The sequence below is a fragment of the Onychomys torridus genome, chromosome 8, assembly GCF_903995425.1.
Source record: "Onychomys torridus chromosome 8, mOncTor1.1, whole genome shotgun sequence".
In the NCBI taxonomy this organism is placed as follows: domain Eukaryota; kingdom Metazoa; phylum Chordata; class Mammalia; order Rodentia; family Cricetidae; genus Onychomys; species Onychomys torridus.
Window position 1 is genome coordinate 95,069,434 of NC_050450.1, and position 25,265 is coordinate 95,094,698.

Consider the following 25,265-nt stretch of genomic DNA (forward strand, 5'->3'; position numbering starts at 1 on the left):
GTATACTAATTACCGAAGAATTAACTACAGGTAACTGGTCCTTTTGAATGTGCTGGTAAGAATTTGACAAAATATAAATGAAAAAAATTAGCTCCCTTCATATAAAGTGACCAGCACTGGGAGGGTGGGGCAGCAGATCTCAGATTTAATCAGCCAGACACCTCACAACCAACAAAAAATTCCCAGTGTGCCCCCCTCGACAGTACTGACTGCAGGAAGCTGGTCAAGTACAGGCTCAGGACAGGTGCAGGAAAGGAGGCGAAAGAACAGAAAAATTCCAGCGCTAGAGAAGAGAAAGGTGTCTTGGTTGGGAAGCCACAAAGGGCTGTAATTTTTAAGCAACCAATTAAATGCACACAGGCCAAGCACTGTATCTGTCCCTATCTATATACATACACATTCGGTGTTGCACACACATATTGGGTATATACAAACATATTCTGTGTACTTGGGCATGCACAAATGCGCACACACACAAAGACACCAAGAACTTAGGTCCGTGGTATGTTCACATATAGCATTTAACACTTTAAATAAGTCTGAGGTACGACAATCAGCCCTACTTTGTAAACGAGCAGTACACGCAAGAGACATAAAGATGCTGGCCAAACAAACCTGATGAACTCCAAAGTTGTCCTCTGACCTCAAGTGCACACTGTGGCACGCCCCGTCCCCAATCACATACAAATACATACAATAATAAATTAAATTAAATTAAAGCTTAAAAAAGGAACAAGTTGCAGGGAAGCAAAGGTACATGCCTTTAATCCCCCAGCACTCAGGAGGCAGAGGCAGACGGATCTCTCTCTGTGAGTTCAAGACCTGATCTACAGAGTGAGTTCCAGGACAGCCAGTGTTATACAGAGAAACCCTGTCTCAAGAAAAAGAAAGACAGAAAGAAAGAAAAAAGTTACTTCTAAACTGTTTCTATTACACTTAATTTCTGGGACCTGGTAGGATTCTAATTTTGAAAAGTAATGTTAATGAAATTAAATTCATTCCTGTATAACTAAATTTTATTAACCATGACACTGAGTTGCTTATAACTGCTCTGTAGCACCTTCCCTACAAACCAAAGTGGTACAAGGTCCTAGAGAAATGGAAGCACCAGAGAATACAAACAAAAAGGGTTTTCAATGTATACAATGTAACCCCAACCTCCAAGTATCTGGAGAACAGACTTTTAAGATAAGAACAGAGCCATTACTTTCTGTGAAAGAAAATCTGGTCCTTATTGGCCAAAGTTGCAGGCCATTCACAATGAGGAAGGCAGTTCCCTCCATCCCAACACACCTATCGAGGATGACAATTAGGAGGACAGAAATCCAAGTGTCATTGAGGCCACTGTTCAGAACTACCATGTAGTGAGCATCAGAATAAGTTGGTCTATCATGCCTCCAGTGTGTGACTTAGGACTCATCTGCTTCCACTTAAGTTAGCACATCTAAAGAACTGCTTCTTGAGCAAGTTCCTATGTTCCTCAGCTGCTTACTGAACATGTCTGTTAGAAAGTCCCTGGCTGGAGAGATGGCTCAGTGGTTAAGAGCACTGACTGCTCTTTCAGAGGTCCTGAGTTCAATTCCCAGCAACCACATCCTTGGCTCACAACCATCTGTAACGAGATCTGGTGCCCTCTTCTGGCCTGCAGGGACACATGCAGGCAGAACACTGTGTATATAAATAAGTCTTAAAAAAAAAAAAAAAAAAAAAAGCCAGGCGGTGTGAGTTCGAGGCCAGCCTGGGCTACCAAGTGAGTTCTAGGAAAGGCGCAAAGCTACATAGGGAAACCCTGTCTCGGGAAAAAAAAAAAAAAAAAAAAAAAATGAAGGGGCTGGAGAGGCAGCTAAGCGGTTAAGAACAATAGCTGCTTTTCCAGAGGACCTGGGTTCAATTCCTATCACCCACATGGTGACTCATAATCATCTGTATCTGATACCCTCTTCTAGACTCTGTGGACACTAGGCATACATGCAAACACTCATACACATAAAAGATATAAAGATAAAGTCCCTGAAGCTAGTGAGGTGGAGGCGCTTGCCGCCGAGTTCGATCCCAGGACTCACGTGGTGGAATTCTCCCACGTTTTCTTCTTCTCTTCATATGGTGTACACGACAGGTAGATGTCCAGAAAATTAAAAATGTTTTCTTCGATAGGCAGTGGCGCACGCCTTTAGTCCCAGCACTCGGGAGTCAGGCAGGCAGATCTCTGTGACTTTGAGGCCAGCCTGGTCTACAGTTCCAGGACAGGTCCCAAAGCTACACAAAGAAAGCTTGTCTCGAGGAAAAAAAAAAAAAGGAAGAAAGAAAAAGAAAAAAAAAAAAAAAAACAAAACAATAAACGAAAATTGTTTTCTTCAAATCCCTGAAGTTAAAGTCTAGTCTGTAGCAGTGATCAATCAGCAGGAGAGGGCAGGGCAGGAGAATAGTCTAGAAAGACTGACTCTTGACCTTCATTCAGACAATTAACTTTTTTCACTTGCAAAATTCTTAGGAAGACAGACAGCAAAAGCTTCACCTCCACCTGTTAAAGGAGTGGACCTAGGGACAAAGAACTCTACCAGCAAGGTACGGGCGGGACCTTCCTTCCCACAAAATGCCCTTTTCTCTTTCAAAATGGAGACTTGTAAAGACCCTATTTTACTCAGAAGAGATTTAAATAAACCCTTCAGAGAAGGTGTCGACCCAGTTCCCTCCCCCACCCAGGAAAAAACAAATCATTCTAACCCACAGTTACATTTACATTATGCCCTGCCTTTGTCTCCTGGCTTTCTACAAATTCTGAATAGGCCACTGGCACTGTGGGAAGGATATTAGATTTCTTCCCCCTCCTCCATTTGGCCAAAACTGTAAATAAATTCCCTTATTTTGTCCTTCTGCTTCTTTGGAATACAGGATAACCGAGGCAGTAGCTCTGTAGTTTAATTGCCCACGTAACAAACACTGTGTAAAGCAAGCTTCAAGACTCCCCATGGTCTAGCAGGAAGCACAAACTATCTTATACACATACCAAACATCCTGGCCAGAACACTACAAGAACTCTTGATTTGAGGCAGGGTCTCTCTTGCTATAGCCCCGGCTGGCCTGGAACTCAAAGATCCACCCGACTCTTCCTCCCAAGTACTGGGATTAAAGGAGCGCACCACCACGCTGGGCTGTGTTCTTTTTTTTTTTTTTTTTTCTTCAAAGAAAGCAATATGGCAAAACTCAAGAAGTTCTCTTTGCCCACTGAATCTATCCCACAGGTGTATATGCCCACACACAATGGCGCACAGAAACACTTCATTCACAGTTTACGATTTGTATTTTTTCTTTTTAACTTCAATATGTATCAATTAGGAAGCATCTACATGTGTCTATGTGCTGCAACAGAGCAGCTGGAAATGTTGCTGCTCAGTGGTGAGCGCATGCCTGGCAGAAGGCAAACCGCAGCGCTGGAAGAAGGAAAAAGGATCAAAACTAACATCTTTCCCTTTGTTGGTGCCGGGGGTGGAACCGAGGCCTCACGCTGCTGCTGCTTCTTGGAAGACTCTCCACCTCAGCATGTTGAAGGGGAAGCAGCCTTGGCTCCAGAACAATGAGCAGAGATGCAGGAGGATAAAGGGAGGGCTCAAGGATGCCCTGGCCGTCAGGTGTCTTTTTAAAGGAGTCTCTTCAGGGGAGACTAGGGATGGAAAAGATGACCGACTTAAACACTTTATACTTTGAGATACTTTCTACCCTTCTGTTTTTGTTTTCAGAGAAAAGGGTGAGTGTGAGTGAGTCAGCTCACAGACCCCCAGCACTTGGAAGGCCTGGGTAGGAAGACTACCGAAGGTCTTTTGAGGCCAGCCTTGTCTCAAAAAAGGAAGGGGGAGGAAGCAGAGAGGGAAATGAGTCAGGTAATGCTGCTATTAATGACTAAGGGTGAGCTTATGCAAATGCAAATAAAAGATTACACTAAATTCTAAGACTCAAATGCTGTGGTGGTCCACTCCTATAGTCTCAGAACTGGGCAGACTTGAAGCCAGCCTGACTGCAGAGTACAGCTGGGAGCACACACCTTTAATCCCAGCATTTGGGAGGTAGAGACAGTGAGTTCCAGGACAGCCCAGGCTAGAGAAACCGTGATTCAAAACAAAACAAAATAAATGTAACTAGCATCTACTGTATGTCAGATTCACAATCGCTTGCCCCACACCACCTAGGAAATAAAGGCTCCAGCCTTGCCAGTCAAAAAGCTGCCTTCAATCACTCCTTCCTATAGCTGTGGGGAGATGCAACAAAATCACCCAGGCCAGCCTGGGTTAGAGGGCAGGACCCTGTCTCAAAAAAAAGTTGCCAAATGCAGCCCAAGTGCCTAGAACCTGAGAAGTGTCTGTACTTTACCCTTCTGCTCAGTTCATTCTGAAGTGCAGCCAAAGTCTGAAAACTACTGGAGAAACAAGTAGAAAGGGGATGACTAGGAACTAGGGAAGAAAAGTTAAAGGCTGCCTCAGAAGGAATTCTTGGAGCAGAGCATGCACAGGAAGCTGAGGCTTGGACGAAGCCTGCAAAAGAGAAAGTGTGGCAGATCGATGCTCCCAGAGTCCCAGCACTAAGGAGGAAGCTGCAGAATGCTGACCGCTCCAACAGGGTGTCCTGACAGCAGGCCATGTGGCTGTGCCTACAGATGTGCATACAGATGCTTTAAATGCCCTGAAGCTCATGATGGGGGAGGGGGGATTTGAATTTAGATTCCCTGAAAAAGATGCTGTCTCCTCTCTACTCAAACTGTTGCATGGAGTCTCCCATATGCCTGAGTTTTAGAAATATGCACCAAGATCACAATCTTCACTTAAATTCTCATTTTTAATTAAAAAATAAAACCTCACCTTTACATTTTAAATTGGACAGAAACATTTTCTAGGGCACCACTCAAACGTCACCACAGGGTGCTGTACCACAACTCCTGAGCAGTGTCTCTGACACTGTTCACCCTCCTTATGGCATGTGAACTTTTATTTTCTAACTGTGCAGTCGGTCTCATTTGTTATGACTTTACTACAACAACTTAGCATTAACTGGTAGTGACAGGGTGGAGATACAGAGGTCATGCCAAGATGAAATCCAGAAGCCACTGTTCATTCTCCAGTACTATCAAAGTTTATCTTATTAATTCTGAAAGGAATATTTCTGGTCTTTCCAACTTCTAGACGCCATTAATAAAAAACCATTATCGTTCTCAGTACATGGAGAACATGGTGGGAAACTCCCAAAGTGGCATCTCAAAGAAGGATGTTAGAGCTGGGGCAGGAGTGAGGAAGGTGCATTTCCTGTGTGCTGCTGTTTTCCAATCAAGAAAATCAGCTGGGGGTGGGCGCGCGCAACTTCAGTCCCAGCACCTGGAGGCAGAAGGAGGCAAATCTTTGGAGTTTGAGGTCAGCCTGGTCTATACAGGAGTTCCAGGACAGCCAGGGCTACATAGAGAAATCCTGTCTTCAAAAACAAAAACAAACAAATAATAAAATCTAATTCTTTTTCTATTAGTTTATGTATACAGTTCTTTGGCCTAGAGGTGTATCTGTGCACCAAGTTCATGCCTGTTGCCCACAGAGGCCAGAAAATGGTGTTGGATTCCATGAAGCTAGAGTTACAGACAGGTGTGGGCTGCTATATGGATACTGGGGATTGAACCTAGGTCCTCTGTAAAAGCAGCCAGTGCTCTTAACGGCTGAGCCATCTCTCCTGCCTAATAAAACCTAAAGTTTTAGCCAGTTGTTCCAGTTGTTACACATATACAAGCCACGAATGATGTAATTTTTAAAAACTGTGATGTATATACACCGGGTGAGGTGGTACATGTCTTAAATCCCAGCACTTTGGAGGCAGAGGCAGATTGATCTCTGAGAGTTTGAGGCCGGCATGGTCTACAAAGAGAAACCGTGTCTCAGGGGAAAAAACAGAACCTTGAGATAGTCATCTTTAGGAATTTATGAAAGAACTGGCTGTGGTAGCATGTGCCTTTAACCCCAGGACTTAGAAGGAAGAGCCAGCCGGGTTTCTAGTTACATGTAGTGTTAGGCCAGTCAGAGCTACAGACCCTGTCTCAAAAAACCAAAACAGTGGTGGCACATGTCTTTAATCTCAGCACTTGGGAGGCAGAGGCAGGCAGATCTCTGTGAGTTCAAGGCCAGCCTGGTCTACAAAGCGAGTTCCAGTACAGCCAGAGCTACATAGTGAAACCCTGTCTAGGAAAAACAAAAACAAAATTTATGAAACAAATTCAAAAGAATTTACAAGGCCTTGTCACGAGATCTGGAACAGTGTCCCAATTCAATACAGGACTATTACTCACAGGGCTATGTGCAAGTGCATTCCATTTGCCCCATTCCCTGGCTCTTCATGCCAGGAATAATATAGAAGCAGCAGCTAGCTTTCAGAGTACTTTCGAGGCACCTTTTAACCATTATCACATTTTATCCTCACACACGCTCAATGAATAGTTGCTGTTATTACTGCCTTTCAAAGATGCTCACGGAGGCGAAATACTTTCTCCAAGGTACCAGCTCGTACCAGAGCTGTGCCGACATCCGGCCATTGCACCTTCCCCTGAATTTAAGCGCTTGACTACTCAGTGAACTTCCTCCTCCATTGTCAAAACCAACCACCTGAGTCCATCTGTCAATGAACTTGCCTTTGAGAAATTGCACAAAGGATTAAGAAACTAGGTGGTGGTGGCTGGTAATCCCAGCATTTGGAAGGCAGAGGCAGGTGACTCTATGAGTTCAAGGCCAGCCTGGTCTATGAGTTCCAGGAGTTCTTGGACAGCCAAAAACAAAAAGAAAACAACAAACCAAAAAAAGGTATGAGACATGAAACAAAATGTCACCAAGAGCTATCATTTTAAGTCTGTAAGAGCTGCACATGCCTAGTGGCTACCATCTCAGACAATACACACAGAACATTCCTACCATCACAACTGTCTACTGGACAGTTCTGATCTAGAAATACATCTAGGGATCATCACTACAGTAACTGAAGTTCAACTATAACCTATGTTCTCAAAACGGGGCTAAAATCCATTCCGTGCACCTTTAAAAAAAAACAAAGTCTACACTATATAACTACCACAGCCAGTCCTCACTCAGCACACCTCTGCAAAACAGTTGTGAAATACATATATACACCCAATGGATTTCCAATATTAATTAAAAAATCTGTTAAAACTGACATGAAGACATGTAATCATCAGACTTTAAACCCCTCCCACCCACCTATAACAACACACACACAGACACACAAGAGAGAGAGAAAGAATGTGTTATGTGCACTAAGAGAAAATTGGAAATAACCTACTGAGGTTCATTGGTTGGAGTGAATGAAGAAATATGAAATAGTAATATAAATTTAAAATACTAAATAAAGGTTGGGTGTGATGATGCATTCCTTTAATCCCAGTACTTGGGAGGCTGAAGCAAGTGGATCTCTTGGTCTGAGGCCAGTCAAAGCTACTCGGTAACACACTGTCTCAAATAAATATGCTGGTGGGGCGGGAAGTAGGGGAGTGGTCAAGTATGTGCTTAGTAAGTAAAAGAGGCTGTGTGTTCTAATCCCCTGGACACAAGGCAGGAGACTAAATGAATTAGGTCAGGTCTATTAACATGATAAGTAACAATTTTTCTTTCTAATTTTTTTTTTTAATGTATACAGTATTCTGCCTGCATGTATGCCTGTACGGCCAGAAGAGGGCCCCAGATCTCATTATAGATGGTTGTGAGCCACCATGTGGGTTGACCGGAATTGAACTCAGGACCTCTGGAAGAGCAACCAGTGCTCTTAACCTGTGAGCCATCTCTCCAACCCCCGTAACAATTTGACTGAAAAGGCTAAACACCAATACAATAGACCATGCTAATATAAAAACATAAAACACTCATATACAAACATGCATAGCACAAGTATAAAATATGCCAACTTCACAAGGACTTTTTTATATTTTTGGTTGTGAGCCTAGCCTTTAACGGCTGAGCCATCTCTCCAGCCCCACAAGGACTTTTTTACCTCTGAAGAAGCAGAGAGAGAAAGGTCAACAGTCTTTAATTTTCTTCATCCTTAAAGATAACAAAGGTCTGAAGCAAATACCCTGAAATGTCAATATTTATTAGATTTTGATGCTGATGCCAGGTGTGTCGGCACAAGCCTGTAGTACCAGTACTGAGGAGGCAGAGGCAGAAAAACCCTGAGTTAAAGCCAGTCTGAGCTACAAAATGACAGGACCTAAGGACCTAAACTCAGTGGCAGAGTACCGGTGCAGCAAACACAAGGCCCCCGGCTCTACCCCAGCACTGGGGAGGGGTGTGTGTGTGTGTGTGTGTGTGTGTGTGTGTGTGTGTGTGTGTGTATACATGGGCACACATGCATGTGGAAGTCAGAAGACAATGTGTGGGTATCTGTTCTCTCCTCCTACTATGTAGGTTCCAAGGGTCTAACTCACATCATTGGGCTTTAACTTGCTGAACTATCTATCCCTCAAAACTGCTTTTGTGCCGGGCGGTGGTGGTAGTGGTGGTGGTGGTGGTGGTGGTGGTGGTGGTGGTGGTGGTGGTGGAGGTGGTGGTGGTGGTGGTGGTGGAGGAGGAGGTGGAGGAGGAGGAGGAGGAGGAGGAGGAGGAGGAGGTGGTGGTGGTGGTGGTGGTGGTGGTGGTGGTGGTGGTGCACACCTTTAATCCCAGCACTCGGGAGGCAGAGCCAGGCAGATCTCTGAGTTCAAGGCCAGCCTGGTCTACCAAGTGAGTTCCAGGAAAGGCGCAAAGCTACACAGAGAAACCCTGTCTCAAAAAAAAAAAAAAAAAAAAAAAAAAAAAAAACACTGCTTTTGTAAAAGACAACTAAATAGGCCGGGTGGTAATGGTGCACACATTCAGGAGTTCAAAGCCAGCCGGGGCTAAAGGTTCCAAAGCCACACAGAGAAACTCTGTCTCAAAAAAAACAAAACAAACAAACAATCAAACAAACAAAAAAGACAGCTAAATATCAATAACAAATGCAATCAGGCATTAATAAAGATAAAAAGTGCTTCCTATCTTCACATACATGCAGTTTATGGTCCTGGCTCCTGTGTCTACTGTTAGGCTGCCCAGGACAGGGCAGAATCACAACTCAAGCTATTCATGCCAGTACAGACAAGGTGCCAAAAACGAAAAAGGCAGACTCCTGAGGTTACCAAGGGTCACCTGGCAATGCTGAATCAACATCCTAATGCATATCTAAAATTGCAAATACACTTTTGAAATGTGTTATTTGGGGCTGGCTCAGTGGGTGAAGGTGCTTGTCACCAAGTCTGATGAGCTCATTCAGAAGGCCAGCTAGAACCCACAAGGTAGGAGGGAACTGATTCTGACATGCTACACTCACATCGCACACTTGAGCCCTGGTACATGTGACTCACACACACATTAATGTTCAAAAAAATTAAACACAAAACCAAATTTTAAAAATGATACTAAATAATGCTTTGAAAGCTAACCATGGCCATAATTAAAGTTACCAACTAGAACTTTAAGAATTATGAGAAGCAACTGTGATGTCAGACACGCAGGGCTACATTTTTATTAGCTGTTTTTAATGTCCGATTGTTTCTTTAAACAAGTCTGTATGTAGCCATGTAAGAACCAGAAGGGAGAAGGACGAAAGAAATGCAGAACAATTAATATGCTTATTTCTAGCTGGGGCAGTGGTGGCGCACGCCTTTAATCCCAGCACTCAGGAGGCAGAGACAGGTGAATCTCTGAGTTAGAGGCCAGCCTGGGCTACAGAGTGAGATCCAGGACAGCCAGGGCTACAGAGAGAAACCCTGTATAGAAAAAACAAATTCTGAAGTTCTTTCTAGGTTCCATAAGAGACTGCCCTGTGAACAGACCTGCCAGGAGGCAGTGCGAACACGCAAGTTCTGAGCAGGAAGCTGTACTCCTGGGCACCCAGAAGCTGCATCCACCAAATGCCATGGTGTGCACCACCACTTGGCTGGCTGGCTCTCAAGGGTGTGAGCCACAGGGCACAGCCATGCCAGCAGGGGACTGTAGTGGGTAGCCATTCCAGCCTTGGCATGGAAGTTCCAACCCCCAATTGAGGCTTCGGTAATGGCCACGCCCACAAGGCGGGGCTGAGGGAGGAAGCGGAAGACCCAGGATCGAGAGGAGAGGTCTCTCTTAGTTCCAGGACCCTGGACACTGGAGGTGACCGAGCAGAGTTCTCCAGAGAACACTGCCGGACTGCACCATACCTTTCCCAGACCCTGCAACCTATCCCTTCATTTGTAAGTTACCCCACAAAATAAACCTCCTTTTAACTACGAGGAGTGACCTTAGTAATTTCACCAATAGGGCACAGCCATGCCAGCAGGACTCAGCCATACCAGGGAAAAAGAAGCCTAGCAGTAACCTTCCTAGCAGATATACAACACAGGAAATCAAGTTAACTTTTCAACCAAGTCTAAAGTGTGTGTGTGTATGAGAGAGAGACAGACAGAGAGAGAGACAGAGAGAGAGACAGAGACTGAGACTGACTGACTTCCAGCTTTATTTTATCAGGACTTGATAAAATTTGTGTCAAATTTTCTAACATTGTTAACTGGCTACCTCTTTTCTGACCACCAAGAACCCTTGTATTTTATAAGTATCCTAACGATAACCCTAAAATCTTACTGCAAGAGATACAACACCAGGCTGGAGAGGTGGTTCAGCTGTTAAGAGCACTGGCTGTTCTCCAGAGGACCCAAGTTCAATTCCTAGCACCCACACGGCAGCTCACAACTTAACTGTAACTCCAGTTCCAGGGGATCCAACATGCTTACACATATATATGCAGACATACATGCAGGTAAAACACCAAAATATCTGAAATGAAAATTAAAAAAAAAAACAAAAACAAAAAAAAAAAAAAACAGCATCATCTCATATAAACAATGCTTGGCCAATAGCCTCAGTGAAGGGGAACCACAGCCAGACTACATGGGCTACCCAGGCAGCATGGCACTGGGGCAAACAAAAGGCCCGAGAAAGAGGTGCTGGTAAATAAATGGTCACTGACCCAACAGAGGCAGTGAGCCCAAGAAAACTTCCTGCAGCCAATGACAGCAAATGACCCAATGGCTCCTGATCACCTGCAAAGTACCTACTGCCTCTGAGGACCTAGGGGTCCACTTTTAGGTCATTCTAATGACTACATTTACACAACTATCCCAGTGAACAGCAACGGGCCAGAGGGTGAAAGGAATCCCTTACAAACTAGAGGCTTGTGTCAGGCACTGAAGAGAGGGAGCAAGATCCTCCCAGCCTACATACAGCAGGTAGAGCTGCAGTGCTGGGAACTGAACTCAGCTTTGTACATGTAGGAAATAATCCACTAACAGAAGAGCATCCCAGCTCCACTAAGCTTATTTAAAAGGAAAAAATAGGGGGGGGGGGGGATGAAGATATGGCTCATTGGTTGAGACTGCTTACTGCTCTTGCAGAAGACCCAGGTTCAATTCCTAGCATCTACATGGCAGCTCACATCCACCTATTAACTCCAGTTCCAGGGGACCTGACATTCTCCCCTGCCTTCCACAAGCTCCAACCATGCACACATGCACACAGTGCAGTCATACATGTAGGCAAAACACGCATAAAGTTTTTTTTTTTTTTAATGAAACAAGGGGGCTGAAGAGAAGGCTCAGAGGTTAAGGGCACTGGCTGCTCTTCCAGAGGACCTAAGTTTAATTCCCAGCACCCAACCACATGGTGACTCACAACCATCTATATATAATGAGATCTGGCGCTCTCTTCTGGCCTGCAGGCAAACATGTAGGCAGAACATTGTATACATAATAAATAAATAAATCTTTTACAAAATGAAACAAACTACTGTGGCTAACTTCAGGGAACTAAGGAGTGAACACATGAATAGAAGTGCTTGCCGAGCAGGCCTGATGACCTGAGTTCAATCCCCAGGACTTACGGTATGAGGAGAGAACCAACTCCTACAAATTGTCCTGTGATACATTCTCTCTCTCTCTCTCTCTCTCTCTCTCTCTCTCTCTCTCTCTCTCTCAACAAATATACAAAATAGCAACAAATAATATATAAATGTGATTTTTTTGGGGGGAAAGGGGGGTTTTCTGTGCAGCTTTGGAGCCTGTCCTGGAACTTCCTCCTCTGTAGCCCAGGCTAGTCTCGAACTCACAGCCCAGGCTAGTCTCTGTCTCTTGAGTGCTGGAATCAAAGGCATGCACCACCACCACCACCAGGCTAAAATGTGATTTTTTTTTTTTAATTTTTAAACTTGATTTTATGTGCATTGGTGTTTTGCCATGGGTGTCAGGTCCTCTGGAACTGGAACTACAGACAGTTGTGAGCTGCCATGTGGGTGCTGGGAATTGAACCCAGGCTCTCTGGAAGAGCAGTCAGTACTCTTAACCACTGAGTCATGTCTCCAGCCCCCCTAAAATGTGATTTTTAAAAAATGTAAATTGGCCATGTGGTGGCACATGCCTTTAATTCCAGGCAGATCTCTGAGTTTGAGAACAGTTTAGTCTACACAGAGCAAGTTAAAGGACAGCCAAGGCTACACAGAGAAACCATTTCTGGGGGAAAAAAAAAAAAAAAATTAAACTGAATTTGCGAAGGGCTGAGGACATATCTCAGGAATAGAGACACAGAGACCTAGGATCACTGTCACAGTACCAGAAAAACTGCTGACTGCCAATGGGGTGACTGTCCTATACTCCCAGCACTCCACACACTAAGACAAAAAGAACAGGAGTTGAAGACCCTCTACAGGAGGGAGACCCTGTGAAAAAGCGAGACGAAGACACTACAGCTGAGTCTGCGGGGCAAGAAACGGGGTGAAAAATACTAATTCTCATGTATGCCAACGTCAGAGTGAGGTTGTGTACTGACTGAAGAAGTGGAGACTTTTGTTGTTTTGTTTTGTTAAGACAGGGTCTCACTATGTAGCTCTGACTGTCCTGGAGCTTACTATGTAGACCAGGCTGGCCTAGAACAGAGATATACCTACCTCCCCCCAGGTATATATACCCAAAAGAAATGAAGATATATTCCAGACAAACACACATCACAATCTCCACAGCAAATTATTTACAACAATCAAAACGGAAATAATTCAAATGTCTATGGACTCATGATATGGACAAGTAAAGCTTGATATACCCATACAAAACACAATATTATTCAAATACTGTGCATGCTATAATATATGAGTTTTTAAAAACATTATGTTAAATGAAAAGGGCCACATAATACAAGATTCAATCTTTTTGTTTTAAGACATTGTTTCACTAGGTAGTTCAGGCTGGCCTTTCAACTCACAATCTTCCTGCCTCAGTCTCCCATGTTCTAGAATAACAAGCATGTCCCAAACCATGCCTGGCATATGTGTCCCTTCCCTCCTATGGAATGTTCAAAGCCAGCCACCCTGGGCTACATCATGAATGAAATCTTGCCTCAAAGGAAAAAAGGGGGGAGGAACAGCGCTGATGTTCAGAGACACAGCACTTACTTAACCAGCATGCATAAAAAAGAAAACCTAAAATATTTCATCAGTATTGCTTAAAATCATTCATCAAATTAGTCAAGATCCATTAAATGTTAGCTATTACTGTTACTATTTTGAGTATTCATTGGCAATCAAAAATATTTCAATGCGACGCAGCAAAACATCACAACAAAACAGCGAAGAAAACAAGTAACACGCTGGGCGGTGGTGGCGCACGCCTGTAATCCCAGCACTCCCAGCACTCGGGAGGCAGAACCAGGTGGATCTCTGTGAGTTCGAGGCCAGCCTGGGCTACAAATTCGAGATCCAGAACAGGCTCCAAAATCACACAGAGAAACCCTGTCTCAAAAAACCAAAAAAAAGAAGAAGAAAGAAAACAAGTAAGCCAGCCAGGTAGCTCAGTCGATTAAGGTGCTTGCAGCCAAGAACGATGATGAGGGCCTAATTCAGCTCTTTATTCATTCATTCGTTCGTTCGTTCGTTCATTTATTCATTCATTCATTCATTCATTCATTTATTCATTTATTTATTTATGTTTGTTTGTTTGTTTGTTTTTGGTTTTTCTAGACAGGGTTTCTCTGTAGTTTTGGAGCCTGTCCTGGACTAGCTCTGTAGACCAGGCTGGCCTCAAACTCACAGAGATCCACCTGCCTCTGCCTCTCGAGTGCTGGGATTACAGGCGTGCGCCACCACCGCCCAGCCCTAATTCAGTTCTTAAACTTACATGGTGGATGGACAGATGGACTCCTGCAAGCTGTTCTCTGACCCGAATACAAACCTGTGGCACATTAATTTAATAATGTAAATTTTCTTCCCTTCCTTTTGATACTTCTGCTTCCACCTCCCAAGTCCTAGCTTCCTTTTTTCTTCCTTTTTAGAAGATCTTACTATGTACCCAGGCTGGCCTTGAACTCATGATCCTCCTGCCTCAGCCTTCAAGTTCTGTGCAGGGAGTGGAGGAAACCATGAGTGAATGTGTATTTTGATGAGTTCAGCCTGTGAAGGACTCCAAGGCCAACAGACTCATGGGAAATTGGCAAAGCCATTACCCATATAGACCAGGCTCAAGTGGAATGGCAAAGTTCTCCTCAGAAGTTCAAATATAAGTGTTCATGATTGATCAGTGTGTGCAAAGAATAGCAACTGCAGCTTTCTCCACCTGGATGTTTACAGTCTGAGGCTGCTGGCCTACAGACACCTCCTAATGGAGACTAGTAACCCCTCTCCCCATGCTATACCTAGTAAGCATGCTAAGGGTCCTTCCAGGTTTCAACAGTTAGAAAAAAACCACCTGGTCCCCGCTTCATTGTACCTCTGTCTTTTCTTCATTCCCCTGTGGTCCCTGGCCAGAGTTCCGAGAGCCAAGCCACATGGGTCATGGCCATTCTAGGGCTGTAGGCATGCCCCTGCATAATGGACATCATTCTTCCTGTATGATTTCATTTCCATACTGGGAGAGCTCATACTTATAATCCTAGCAGTAGGAAGACTGAAGTGAACAGACTGACGTGAGTTCCAGGTCATAACTGGGTTACAAAATGAGACTGTCTCAAAACAACATCATCATCATCATCATCATCATCATCATCATCATCATCGGGGCTGGAGAAGTGGCTCAGGAGTTCAGAGTTGCTGCTCTTGCCGGGCGGTCGTGGCGCACACCTTTAATCCCAGCACTCGGAGGCAGAGGCAGGAGGATCTCTGAGTTTGAGGCCAGCCTGGGCTACAGAGCGAGATCCAGGACAGGCTCCAAAATCACACAGAGAAACCCTGTCTCAAGAGTTGCTGCTCTTACAGAGGCCCCACAGGTTCAGTTCCCAGCACCCATATGGAAGTTCATAATCATCCATAATACCTTCTTCTGACCTACTTAGGCACCAAGCATGTACCAGGAACACATATATACATGCAGGCAAAGACTCAAACACCTAAAAATATCTTTTAAAAAAATTATAAAAACTGAAGAGCAAAACAAAAAAAACGACCAGACAGCTGGATATAGTGACCTCTGGCCTTTAATCCCAGCACTGGGGAGGCAGGGGCAGAGGCAAAGACAGGTTAAGTTCAAGGCCAGCCTGGTCTACATAGTTCCACTATAGCCAGAGCTACGTAGTTGAGACCTGGTCTGGGGTGGGGATGGGGAACTTAAAGAACAGATCTGCCTCCTGAGGCAGTTCTTCAAATAACCAAAAACATTTGGGAAAAAAAAAAAAACAAAAAAAAAACCTAGAATGGGGATCATGCTAAACTATGCAGCTGATAGAGCTGGAGATGTCTCAACAGTTAAGAGAACCCAGGTTTCAATTCCCAGCATCCACATGGTGTCTCACATCTGCTCACCAGTCTCATGGGACCTAACACCCTCTTGCAGCTTCTGAGGGCACCCAGCATTCATGTGATGAACAGACATGCAGAGAAAACACCCACACACATCAAATAAATGATTTTTTTTTTTCAATTATAAAGCTGAAATTTTAAGTACTCTAAGCAGGTGAAGAAAATGGACCAAGATGAGCAAGAGGCATCTAAATAATAAATAACAGTAAGGGGTTATGAGTCTAAGCAGAGTGGACCAAGCTGTTCCTGGCCTGTCTGTCACTGGACCACTGCTACCCATCAGTATTACACTCTGTCAAACTGTAATGTATCCTGCAAATCAGTCACAGCGAGAACAGGGTCTCCAGGAGAGCCTAACAAAAGGCTTCAACCTCCCAGATTCTGCTGCTCGTATACATGCACAGCCCCATTTCCAAATATGCCTGTGGGCAGGGACCAGAGAAGCATGCAAGTGTAAGCCACACACAAGCCTACTTACGATCACAGACATAGGACATACCTCCCCGCTCACTACTCACAGATCATGTTGCCTAACTGGAGTAACTCTCCTGGCCCTCATTTTCTGTAATTCTCAAGTTGAACCTCCACAAGTGCTGGTGGTCAGAACAGGTCTAATTTCATCCCTGACCATACTGCTTTCTTCCAGAGACATGCCTAGTGCTTTAACTCTCTACACTTACAGGTGAAGGCCAAGAAACTCCTGGATTGAGCTGCCATTCAGGGCTACAAAACTCACCCAGATCCCACTTTCCTCCTTGTCATCCTGCTGAATTCTGCAGAACAGAAGTCTAACATATCACTGAGGTCACACCCCACTCACTATTCCCAAATTTTCTGACTGACCCCAGGGACAGAAAATGAAGCATGTAACACAGACAGAATGCTTCGGGCCACCTTTCAGGTGCACCACTCATTGCAGGGGACAAGGGCAATACCAGCGGCCTATGGTACATTTCTGTGACCTGATGTGATTCCAGTTCAGGCTTGAACACTGGATACTGCTGATGAGACTATAGCACATCTGCTCAGTGTTCCAGAGGGGGAAAAACTCTACTTCCCAATTCAACAAGCAAGGGAAGAAAGTACATGGCCACAGCCTGCTTCTCTAGGGGAACTGCCCAGCACGGGGGCACAGTTAGTTGACTTCCTATTCATCAACTCCAGCTCTTGCTAAACATCTCTTGCCACTGCCCACACTTTACTATCAGTGCTGAGATCCGGCTGCTCCCTCCTCTGCCCCACTTCTTACAATCGACAAGCCCATGCAGGAAGCTTCTGCCTACCCCAACCACCCCTCAAACCAGGGGACTGATCCACTGAAAAGACACTGGGGTAACACTGAAGGATAAATACAGCCAGTGGAGTACTACACTATTTCTGGGGAATCTCCAGCTCCTTCAGAGCATCTCTGCCACCAATCTCTGCTGTCAGGAGCCTCAGAGGACATAAATCATTAAGGATACTAGGGTTTTGTTCTCAAGTAGTAAAAGATGCCCAATTTTAAAAACATAGCTAAATAGTCCCAGAAGTCTCACACAACGGGCATTCTGACTCAAGCATCATACAAATCTTTGTTTATATATCAGATATGTTAAATTTCAAAGTGCTACCAAACTCTCCCAAATGTCTACAGAAAATGCACTTTCTTAGCAGGACATGGTAGCACATGCCTGTAATCCCAATACTGGAGAGACTGAGACAGGAGGGCCACCACAAGTTCAAGGCCAGTCTGGTCACATAGTTAATTAGCTCCAGGCCAGCCAGGAGATCGTGGGTTGGGGATTTAGCTCAGTGGTAGAGCGCTTGCCTAGCAAGAGCAAGGCCCTGGGTTTCGGTCCTCGGCTCCGGGGAAAACAAAAATAAACAAACAAACAAAAAAGTGAGATCGTGTTTGAAAAGGAAGGGGGAGAAAAAAAAATTTTTTCTGTTTGGCTTGGTAGTTCAGAGCTACTTGTTGGTAGTTCAGAGCTACTTGGTAAGCTAAGGCAAAAAAGTTTGACAAATTCAAGGCAACTTAAAAAGATTTTTTAAAAAAAAAGGAGCCAGGCAGTGGTGCACACCTTTAATCCTAGCACTTGGGAGGCAGAGCCAAGTGGATCTCTGAGTTCGAGGACAGCCTTGTCGACAGAGTGAGATCGAGGACAGGCACCAAAGCTACACAGAGAAACCCTGTCTCGAAAAATCAAAATAAATAAATAAATAAATAAATAAATAAATAAAAATAAAAAGGCCGGGTATGTATAACGTTTGTATAACATTCACCTACCTAGGTTCAAACCCCAGTACCACAAAACAGGTCCTTGAGGGGGTGGAAAAGTACAACACAGATTTTTCTATACAATCTTTCTCAATACACCCCGAAAGTATGCCTACTAGATAAACTAACTCTATGTAGGTTTTTGACACATGTACTTTAAGGTTTCTTTATTTTCTATATATGAGTGTTTCTGCCTATATGTATGTAGTGTACACCCACCATGTGGGTGCCGGATGCCCTAGGAGATCAGAAGAGGGCATTGGATTCCCTGGAACTAGAGTTGTGAACCACCATGTGGGTGCTGGGAATGTAACCTGGGACCTCTTCAAGAGGAACAAATACTGGGCACATAAATAAAGCACTGGGCCACATCTCCAGGCCCCTACTCAAACTTTTACCAATAAAAGAACAATAACAAAAACCCCTGATAAACACTTTAGTCAACCAAAGGCCTCAAGCAAATTGAGATGATTTCAAGTTTGCATTAATAATCAACATCTCTACAGCAGTATTTGCCCTGTGGAGAAGATCTGATTTGCCCAATGAAAAGAAAGCAATGGATCGGCAGAGTGTGACAGCTCACACCTTAATCCCAGTACTTGAGACTGAAGCAGGAGAATAGCAATGAGCTCCAGGCTAGCCTGAAATAAACTGCTGTCACAAAAGGAAAATTTCCCAGTAGGACAAACTTTGGAGGTTGGTTGTTTGTTCAAGGGCTTTTCCATGTAGCCCTGGCTGTCCTGGAACTTGCTCGGTAGACCAGGCTGGTCTCCAACTCAGAGATTTGCCTGCCTCTGCCTCCCCAGTGCTAGAACTGAATGCATGTGCCACCACCGCCTGGCTAAATAAAATAAACTGTTAAAGCCGGCACAATGGGGCATGCCTTTAATCCCAGCACTCATGAGGGTGTCTCTGAGTTTGAGGCCAGCCTGAGTCGAAACCTGCCCTCCTACAAAATAAATGAATAATAAACTTTAAGTCTGTAACTTGAATAGTACCTGTGTCCAGGTTAGTTTTACGTCAACCTGCCACAAGCTGGAGTCAGGTAACAGGAGAGCAAGAAGAGCAAGCTGTAAGTCATCAATATGTAGGGAATTTTCCTAATCAGTGATCAATTAGGGGAGGGGGCAGCCCATTGTGGGTGGGGCTACCCCTGGCCGGATGGTCTTAGGTTCTGGAAGAAAGCAGACTGAGCAAGCCAGTAAACCACACTCCTCCATGGCTTCTGCATCAGCTCCTGCCTCCAGGTTCCAGCCAGGTTTGTGATCCTGTCTTGACTTCCCTCGATGGACTGTGATTCAGGAGATGTGAGCCAAACAAACTCTTTCCTTCCCAAGTTGCTTTTGGTCATGGTGTTTCATCACAGCAATAGTAACCTTAACAAGACAATCTGCATGCATCAACAGTTACATTACTTACAGAGTACTCAATAAATAGGTCAATGAATTACTTGTTATACTAAGAACTTACTTCTTAAGTAATTTATTTAGTGGTATTTACTTGCATACTGTTTAGTTAGTTAAGGTACTGGTCTGATGTCAGCCAGACTGTGTATGCCACTATGTAGCCAAAGATGACCGTGAGCTTCTCTTCCTGCTGTCTGCACCTCCAGAGCACTGGGATGATGGGCTCGCGCTGGCAAACTCGGTCTACATGCTGGGAACTGAAGCTAGGGCTTCAAGCATGCTACGCTACATCCCCAGCTCTTCCACCAGGGATCTAATGTGCCAGTGTTCTAACTACAAAACTAACCAAACTAGGACTGGGGAGATGGCTCAGTGGTGAAGAGCACTGGCTGGGGTTAAGTCCCAGCACCCACATGGCAGCTCACTATTGTCTGGAACTCCAGTTCCAGGAGACAGGACACCCTCACAGAAATACATGCAGACAAAACACCAATTCACATAAAATAAAAATTTAAAAACAAAAACAAACTAAACTCTTTAGCCTTCCTTGACTATACAAGACACACCCCCAACTTTCCTCTTTGGCCTTGCTATTTTTTGAAACAGGTCTCTCTATGTAGTAGTCCTGGCTGGGCTAGAGTTGTTATGTAGACCTGACTGGACTCAGAGATCCTCCGGCCTCTGCCTCCGGAGTTATGGGACTAAAGGTGTGTGCCATCACCACACCCAACTGGACCTGCTCTCAGTGTATCTTTTTGCTTTTCCAGACAGGGTTTCTCTGTGCAGCCCCGGCTGTCCCGCAGCCCCAGCTGTTCCAGAGTGGTATACTTAAGTATACCTTAACAAGGACATACACATACACACTGACCTGAAATCCCCTCCTAGGTGTACCAAGAATAAAACTAGTGGCACAATAAACAACTCACTGCTGCCATGGATACTCACTGCAAACAAGTGGACATACCCTGAAAGTCAGGAACACAAAATGTAGCATCCTTTTATCATCATCTGAAGAAGTAATTTGTTTCAAAATACTAAACACTCAAGTTAACTCCACAGCCAATAGAGGAAGGAGAAGAAAGAACTGTTTAAAACAGTATACTCTGGCTGTAGAGATGGCTCAACCTTAGGAGCAGCACTTACTGCTCTTCCAGAAGACCTGAGTTCGGTTCCTAGCAGACATGGCAGATGGCTCTCGGACCATCTGAAACTCCAGCTACAAGGGATCTGACCTGCACATACCCTCACACAGATACACACACACATAATTTAAAAAAAAATAAAACACATTTTTAAAAAAAAATTTAAGTATACTCTGCTGTTAGAAAGTTGCTGGTTGAAGTATTTATCAAAATTTAATCACACCAACTTTAGTTTCTTAAAACCTGATCATTTAAGTTATAGCACCTAATACAGAATTATCGAAATTCTCACTTACTAACAATAACTTATTCAATCAGTTTTTCATGCATATCTGCCATATGCATGTCAATTAGGAGCTGCAGAATGTTTAAGACCAAAGCTTACTCTTATAAGTTATTAATTCACATAAATATAGGACAAGTGTACACCAAGGTAGGTTACAAGTGCCACTGGATGAGAAATGTCTTTGAAATATAAGTACACAAGCTTGCTAGGCACTTAAGAGGCAGAGTGGATGTCTGTGAGTTCGAGGCCAGTCTGGTCTATATAGTGAGTACTAGGACAGCTAGAGCTATGTAGAGAGGACCTGTCTTGATAGATACATAGCTAGATAGATAGATAGATAGATAGATAGATAGATAGATAGATAGACAGACAGACAGACAGACAGACAGACACGTAGGTAGGTAGGTAGATAGATAGATAAAATTTTATGTGTTTGTTTAAAAGGACCCCCTAACCACACCCTGCAATTTAATCCAGCATATGCCCAGCAGTTCATCAGTACTGTCTGTCAGGGATTCAAGGGGTTAATTAAAAGTTAGCTAAAGTGTTCTGCCAAAATGCCTCAGTTCTAACTCAAACACTAGCTTCCTCTACTACTATATGTCAGTCTTCAGTTCAATTCTGGGCTCTTGGTACAAAGATGCCCAACTTGTAATTTCTCAAAGTAAAATCTATTGCTATAAAAGATGCACTAAGTTGGCAAGAAATTAAACTTGCTAAAAGACAGTCTCCCTCCAAGTCCCTCCTCCAAGTCCCCTCAGCTAAGCAACTTGTTCTTAGAGTCAGGCAAATGAAATTAGCCTTTTTCACTTGATGCTAACACAATCTAATCTGGTTTAATTCTCATACTTGTTGCAGTTAATAATTTAAGCAATTATTTTTAAAAAATGGAAACATTTAAATTTAATCACTTCAACTACCTACCTAGTCTTCCCTGAAAATGGTATGGCAAGTTCTCATAAGAAAGACCATCATGTCTTCATTCACTTTACTTTGTAAATGTCCTTAAAATTAGATTTTAATTTTGTTAATCTAGGTAAATAGAAATATAAAGGAATCAATCACCTGACAGTCTTGCTACAAGTTACAGCCCCCCCCCCCCCCCCCCCCCCCCCGCGCCTCCACCACATAACTATTCATTTAATACAAAGAAGCAACTCTTATGTGTGCGTTTTATTTAAACAAGACACATCTCAGGGCCAATCTCAAGAAACTATGTGAGAAAACGTTCGAGAAGTCACCACAGAGAAACCCACTACAAGTCCAGGAAGGGCTTTTTTCCTTAGAAATAGACTAAGGAGAGAAAGTTCTATCGGATGCAAGCTGACATTTCTACACGGTGTGACTTCAAAATGTTCATCTTCAGCAATTACGCCTAGATGATCAAGTACACATCTTCTACAACAGGTGCTACGAAACTGCATCTCCCACGCAAAGCCAAGATCAAACTGGTTAGGATACACGGCCCTTTGGCGTTATACTTCTATTTGGAACTTAACCAAAGCGATTCTGAATCGGAAGACTTGCCAAATTAGGTTTAGTCTGGTTTTCTGGTTTGCTCTTTAATCAGCCATTTACCAGCAACTGTTGCACGGGCCCGTGAGCACTCGAAAAACACAAACAAACGCACAGGACCAGACGAAGCTCCCTGCTAACCGAACAACAGCCTTCCTCCAAAACAGTTTTCAAACTCTATGACTAAGGGTAGGAAGGGAAGCCCATCTATGAGTGTTACCACAATATCCAAATTCTCTCTCCTAAGGAACAGATAATTTTTCCAAATCTACAAGAAAACACATTAGACACGCAACGGTTTGCAAAGCAGAAGGCTTCTTTCATTGCAAAATAATAAATAAAATACTCATACCAAAACAACGGGAGAAAAACGAACTCAATGGATACGTGTGTGCCAAAGTTTCAATCCTGCCTGGTGCAGACACCGCACTTGGCACAAATTTTGAAGAGGAAAGAGGGGGGGGGGGGAGGAGAGCGAACGAGTGTGTGGCCTGCAAACTGCAACAATGCAATCTCCATTTTGAACAATGCGCCTCTTTCCCCTTGCAAATCTAGTTTTGTTTTGTCGTTTTTGTCACTAGACGCGCCGTGGCCTCCGCGTGGGGGGCAGGCCGGAGTGGGGGGGAGCGGGAAAGCGGGATGCACAGCACTCGAGAGGGAGCTAGCCAGGGGGAGGGGAGGAGGTGGGGAAGGAGTCTCCAGGCGGCCTGGGTGGGTACCTGGAGTGCTGCTGTATGTGCTATGGCTCCTGAAGCTGCTTTCCGTGCAGTAGCTGGCGTCGTCGTCGTCGTCTTCCATCTCCTCCGGATAATCGGAGTCATCGTCGTCCTCCTCCATGTCATCTTCCTCATCGTCCTCAGAGTCCTGGGTCTCCTCGGCGTCGCCGTCCTCTTCCTCCTCCTCGTCCTCCTCCGAGACCATGTCCTCCTCCTCGTCGTCGTCCTCGCTCTCGTGGTCATCGTACACCACTTTGTTGACGGCGCGGCGGGCCGGGGTGGTCCGGGCCAGGTGGCCGCCCCCGCCCCCCGTCCTGCCGCCCCCGCCTCCTCGGCCCCCCCGGCCCGGGCCGCTGGCGCTGCTGGCGGAGGCCGGCGGTGGCGGCGGCGGCGGCTTCCTGCGGCCGCCCCCCCTGGGCGAGCTCAGCCGCGTCTTGGGCGCCACCTCAGCCTGGGCGGCGGCCCACCTGCCCCGACTGCTGCCGCGGTGCCGCGAGCGCAGCCCCCCGATGGGTCCGGACGCGGGCGGCGGCGGCGGTGGCGGCGGCGGCGGCGGCGGCGGTGGCGGTGGTGGCGGCGGCGGCGGCGGCGGCGGCGGCGGGGCCGGGGCGCAGCGCTCCGCCGCCGGAGCCGCGGGCTGCTTGGGCGGCCTGCCCCGCCGGCCCCTCATGTCGGAGCCGCGGCTGGGGGGGGGAGCGGAAGGAGTGGGGGGGAGGGGCGCCGGGGGGCGCCGGGGCTGAGGGGGAGGGGAGGGCGCCGGGGCCCGGGCGGGAGGGGCGCGGCCCGGCAGCGGCGGGGTGGAGAGAGAAGGCTCAGTCCGAATTGCCGGCGCCCCGCTCCGGATCGCCTGCAGCCGCCATCTTGTTTCTTCCCTCTCGCTCGGTGACTGGGGGAACCGACAGCGGCCGCAGGCCCGGAGCGCGGTCACGTGAGCTGCGCCGCCCGACGAGCCTGGGACTGAGCGAGGCGGCGCGGCGGCCGCTAGGGGGAGCGCGGGAGCGGCGCGGCGGGGGCGGGGAGGCCCCGGGGGCGCCCCTGCGCGGCAGGTCGGCGGAGGCGCAGGGGCGAAGGGTAGCGTGGAGTGTCCCCTAGCTTCGGGGGGTCTCCTCCTGGGACACCCAACCCCACGGCTGGAGCTCAGGGAGGCCTCTCCAAGGGTCTCTCGGAGCCGGGTTTCCAAACAGGGAGTTACCCCCAAGTCACTGGTCCTTGCGGGGAAATGGATGCAGAGAGCGCGGAGAGAGGTGTCGCGGAAGGGCGCGACTTGCAGTCGGAGGGCACTCGCCGCGCAGAGCCAGCCACGCGGGGACAGGAGCTGGAGACGAGCCGGTCCAAATGGAAAGCTCCCAAAGGCTCGGATCTGGAGGGTCCTGAAGTTGTTCCAGGATTGCACGCCGGGAGCCACACCCCCAGGGTGGATCTCAGACTTTCTCCGAGTCCCCACCCTGAGAGCCAGGGTTAAATTCCAGAACCTGGTGCCTTGCAGCCTCCGCACCTTTCCCACTTCCCAGCTAGGAACTTCCCACACCTCAGCGAGAACTTGCGAGAGGAAGGATGGCTTCTTGTCTATAATTGGCTTCACCAAGTTGTGTGTTTGTGTTACCTGGAAATAATGCCTACCTGACAAATCACCAGTCACAATTTGGCCCAGGGAGCTGGTCACACTGATGAAATTTCAGGCATGCCAAGTGACCAAATTGAGGTGGCCCAAGCCAGTGTGGTCGGGGGGCCGCCTCTGGGAAAAAGAGAAAGGTTTTAGGACGCTGTATGAGTGTTTGTGGATAGATGTGAGAACTGAAAAAGTAATTTGGAGAAAAACAATTAATAGGATTCAGTCCACTAAATGGCTTATTACAGTATAGTTAGGTGAATAGAAGTTAAGTGAAAATTAAAAAGCAAGTGCTAATTGCCAATTCATTTATTATTTATTCACTTTACTTCTGTTGATCTCTGAGTGTGGTAAACTTACCGATAGGGACCTCATAAGTAACAAATGCAAAGAAAGTGAGGAACATGGCCGGGCGGCGTTGGCGGCACACGCCTTTCCCAGCACTCGGGAGGCAGAGGCAGGCGGATCTCCTTCAGTTTGAGGCC

The 25,265-nt window shown here is 45.9% G+C and overlaps 1 protein-coding gene across 10 annotated transcripts in view; it reads right to left on the minus strand.

The window, feature by feature from the left end:
• Positions 1-24,093, minus strand: part of Bptf (bromodomain PHD finger transcription factor) — a 109,228-nt gene extending 85,135 nt beyond the window's left edge. For 9 of the 10 annotated variants that reach the window (XM_036197240.1, XM_036197239.1, XM_036197237.1 and 6 more), the window contains exon 1: positions 23,175-23,895. In XM_036197240.1, coding sequence (XP_036053133.1) covers positions 23,175-23,841 — 667 coding nt within the window. In that variant the 5' untranslated portion in view covers positions 23,842-23,895. Of the gene's footprint in view, positions 1-23,174 lie in introns of all 10 variants that reach the window. The other variant, XM_036197242.1, reaches the window with a different exon arrangement.
• Positions 24,094-25,265: the final 1,172 nt, after the last annotated feature.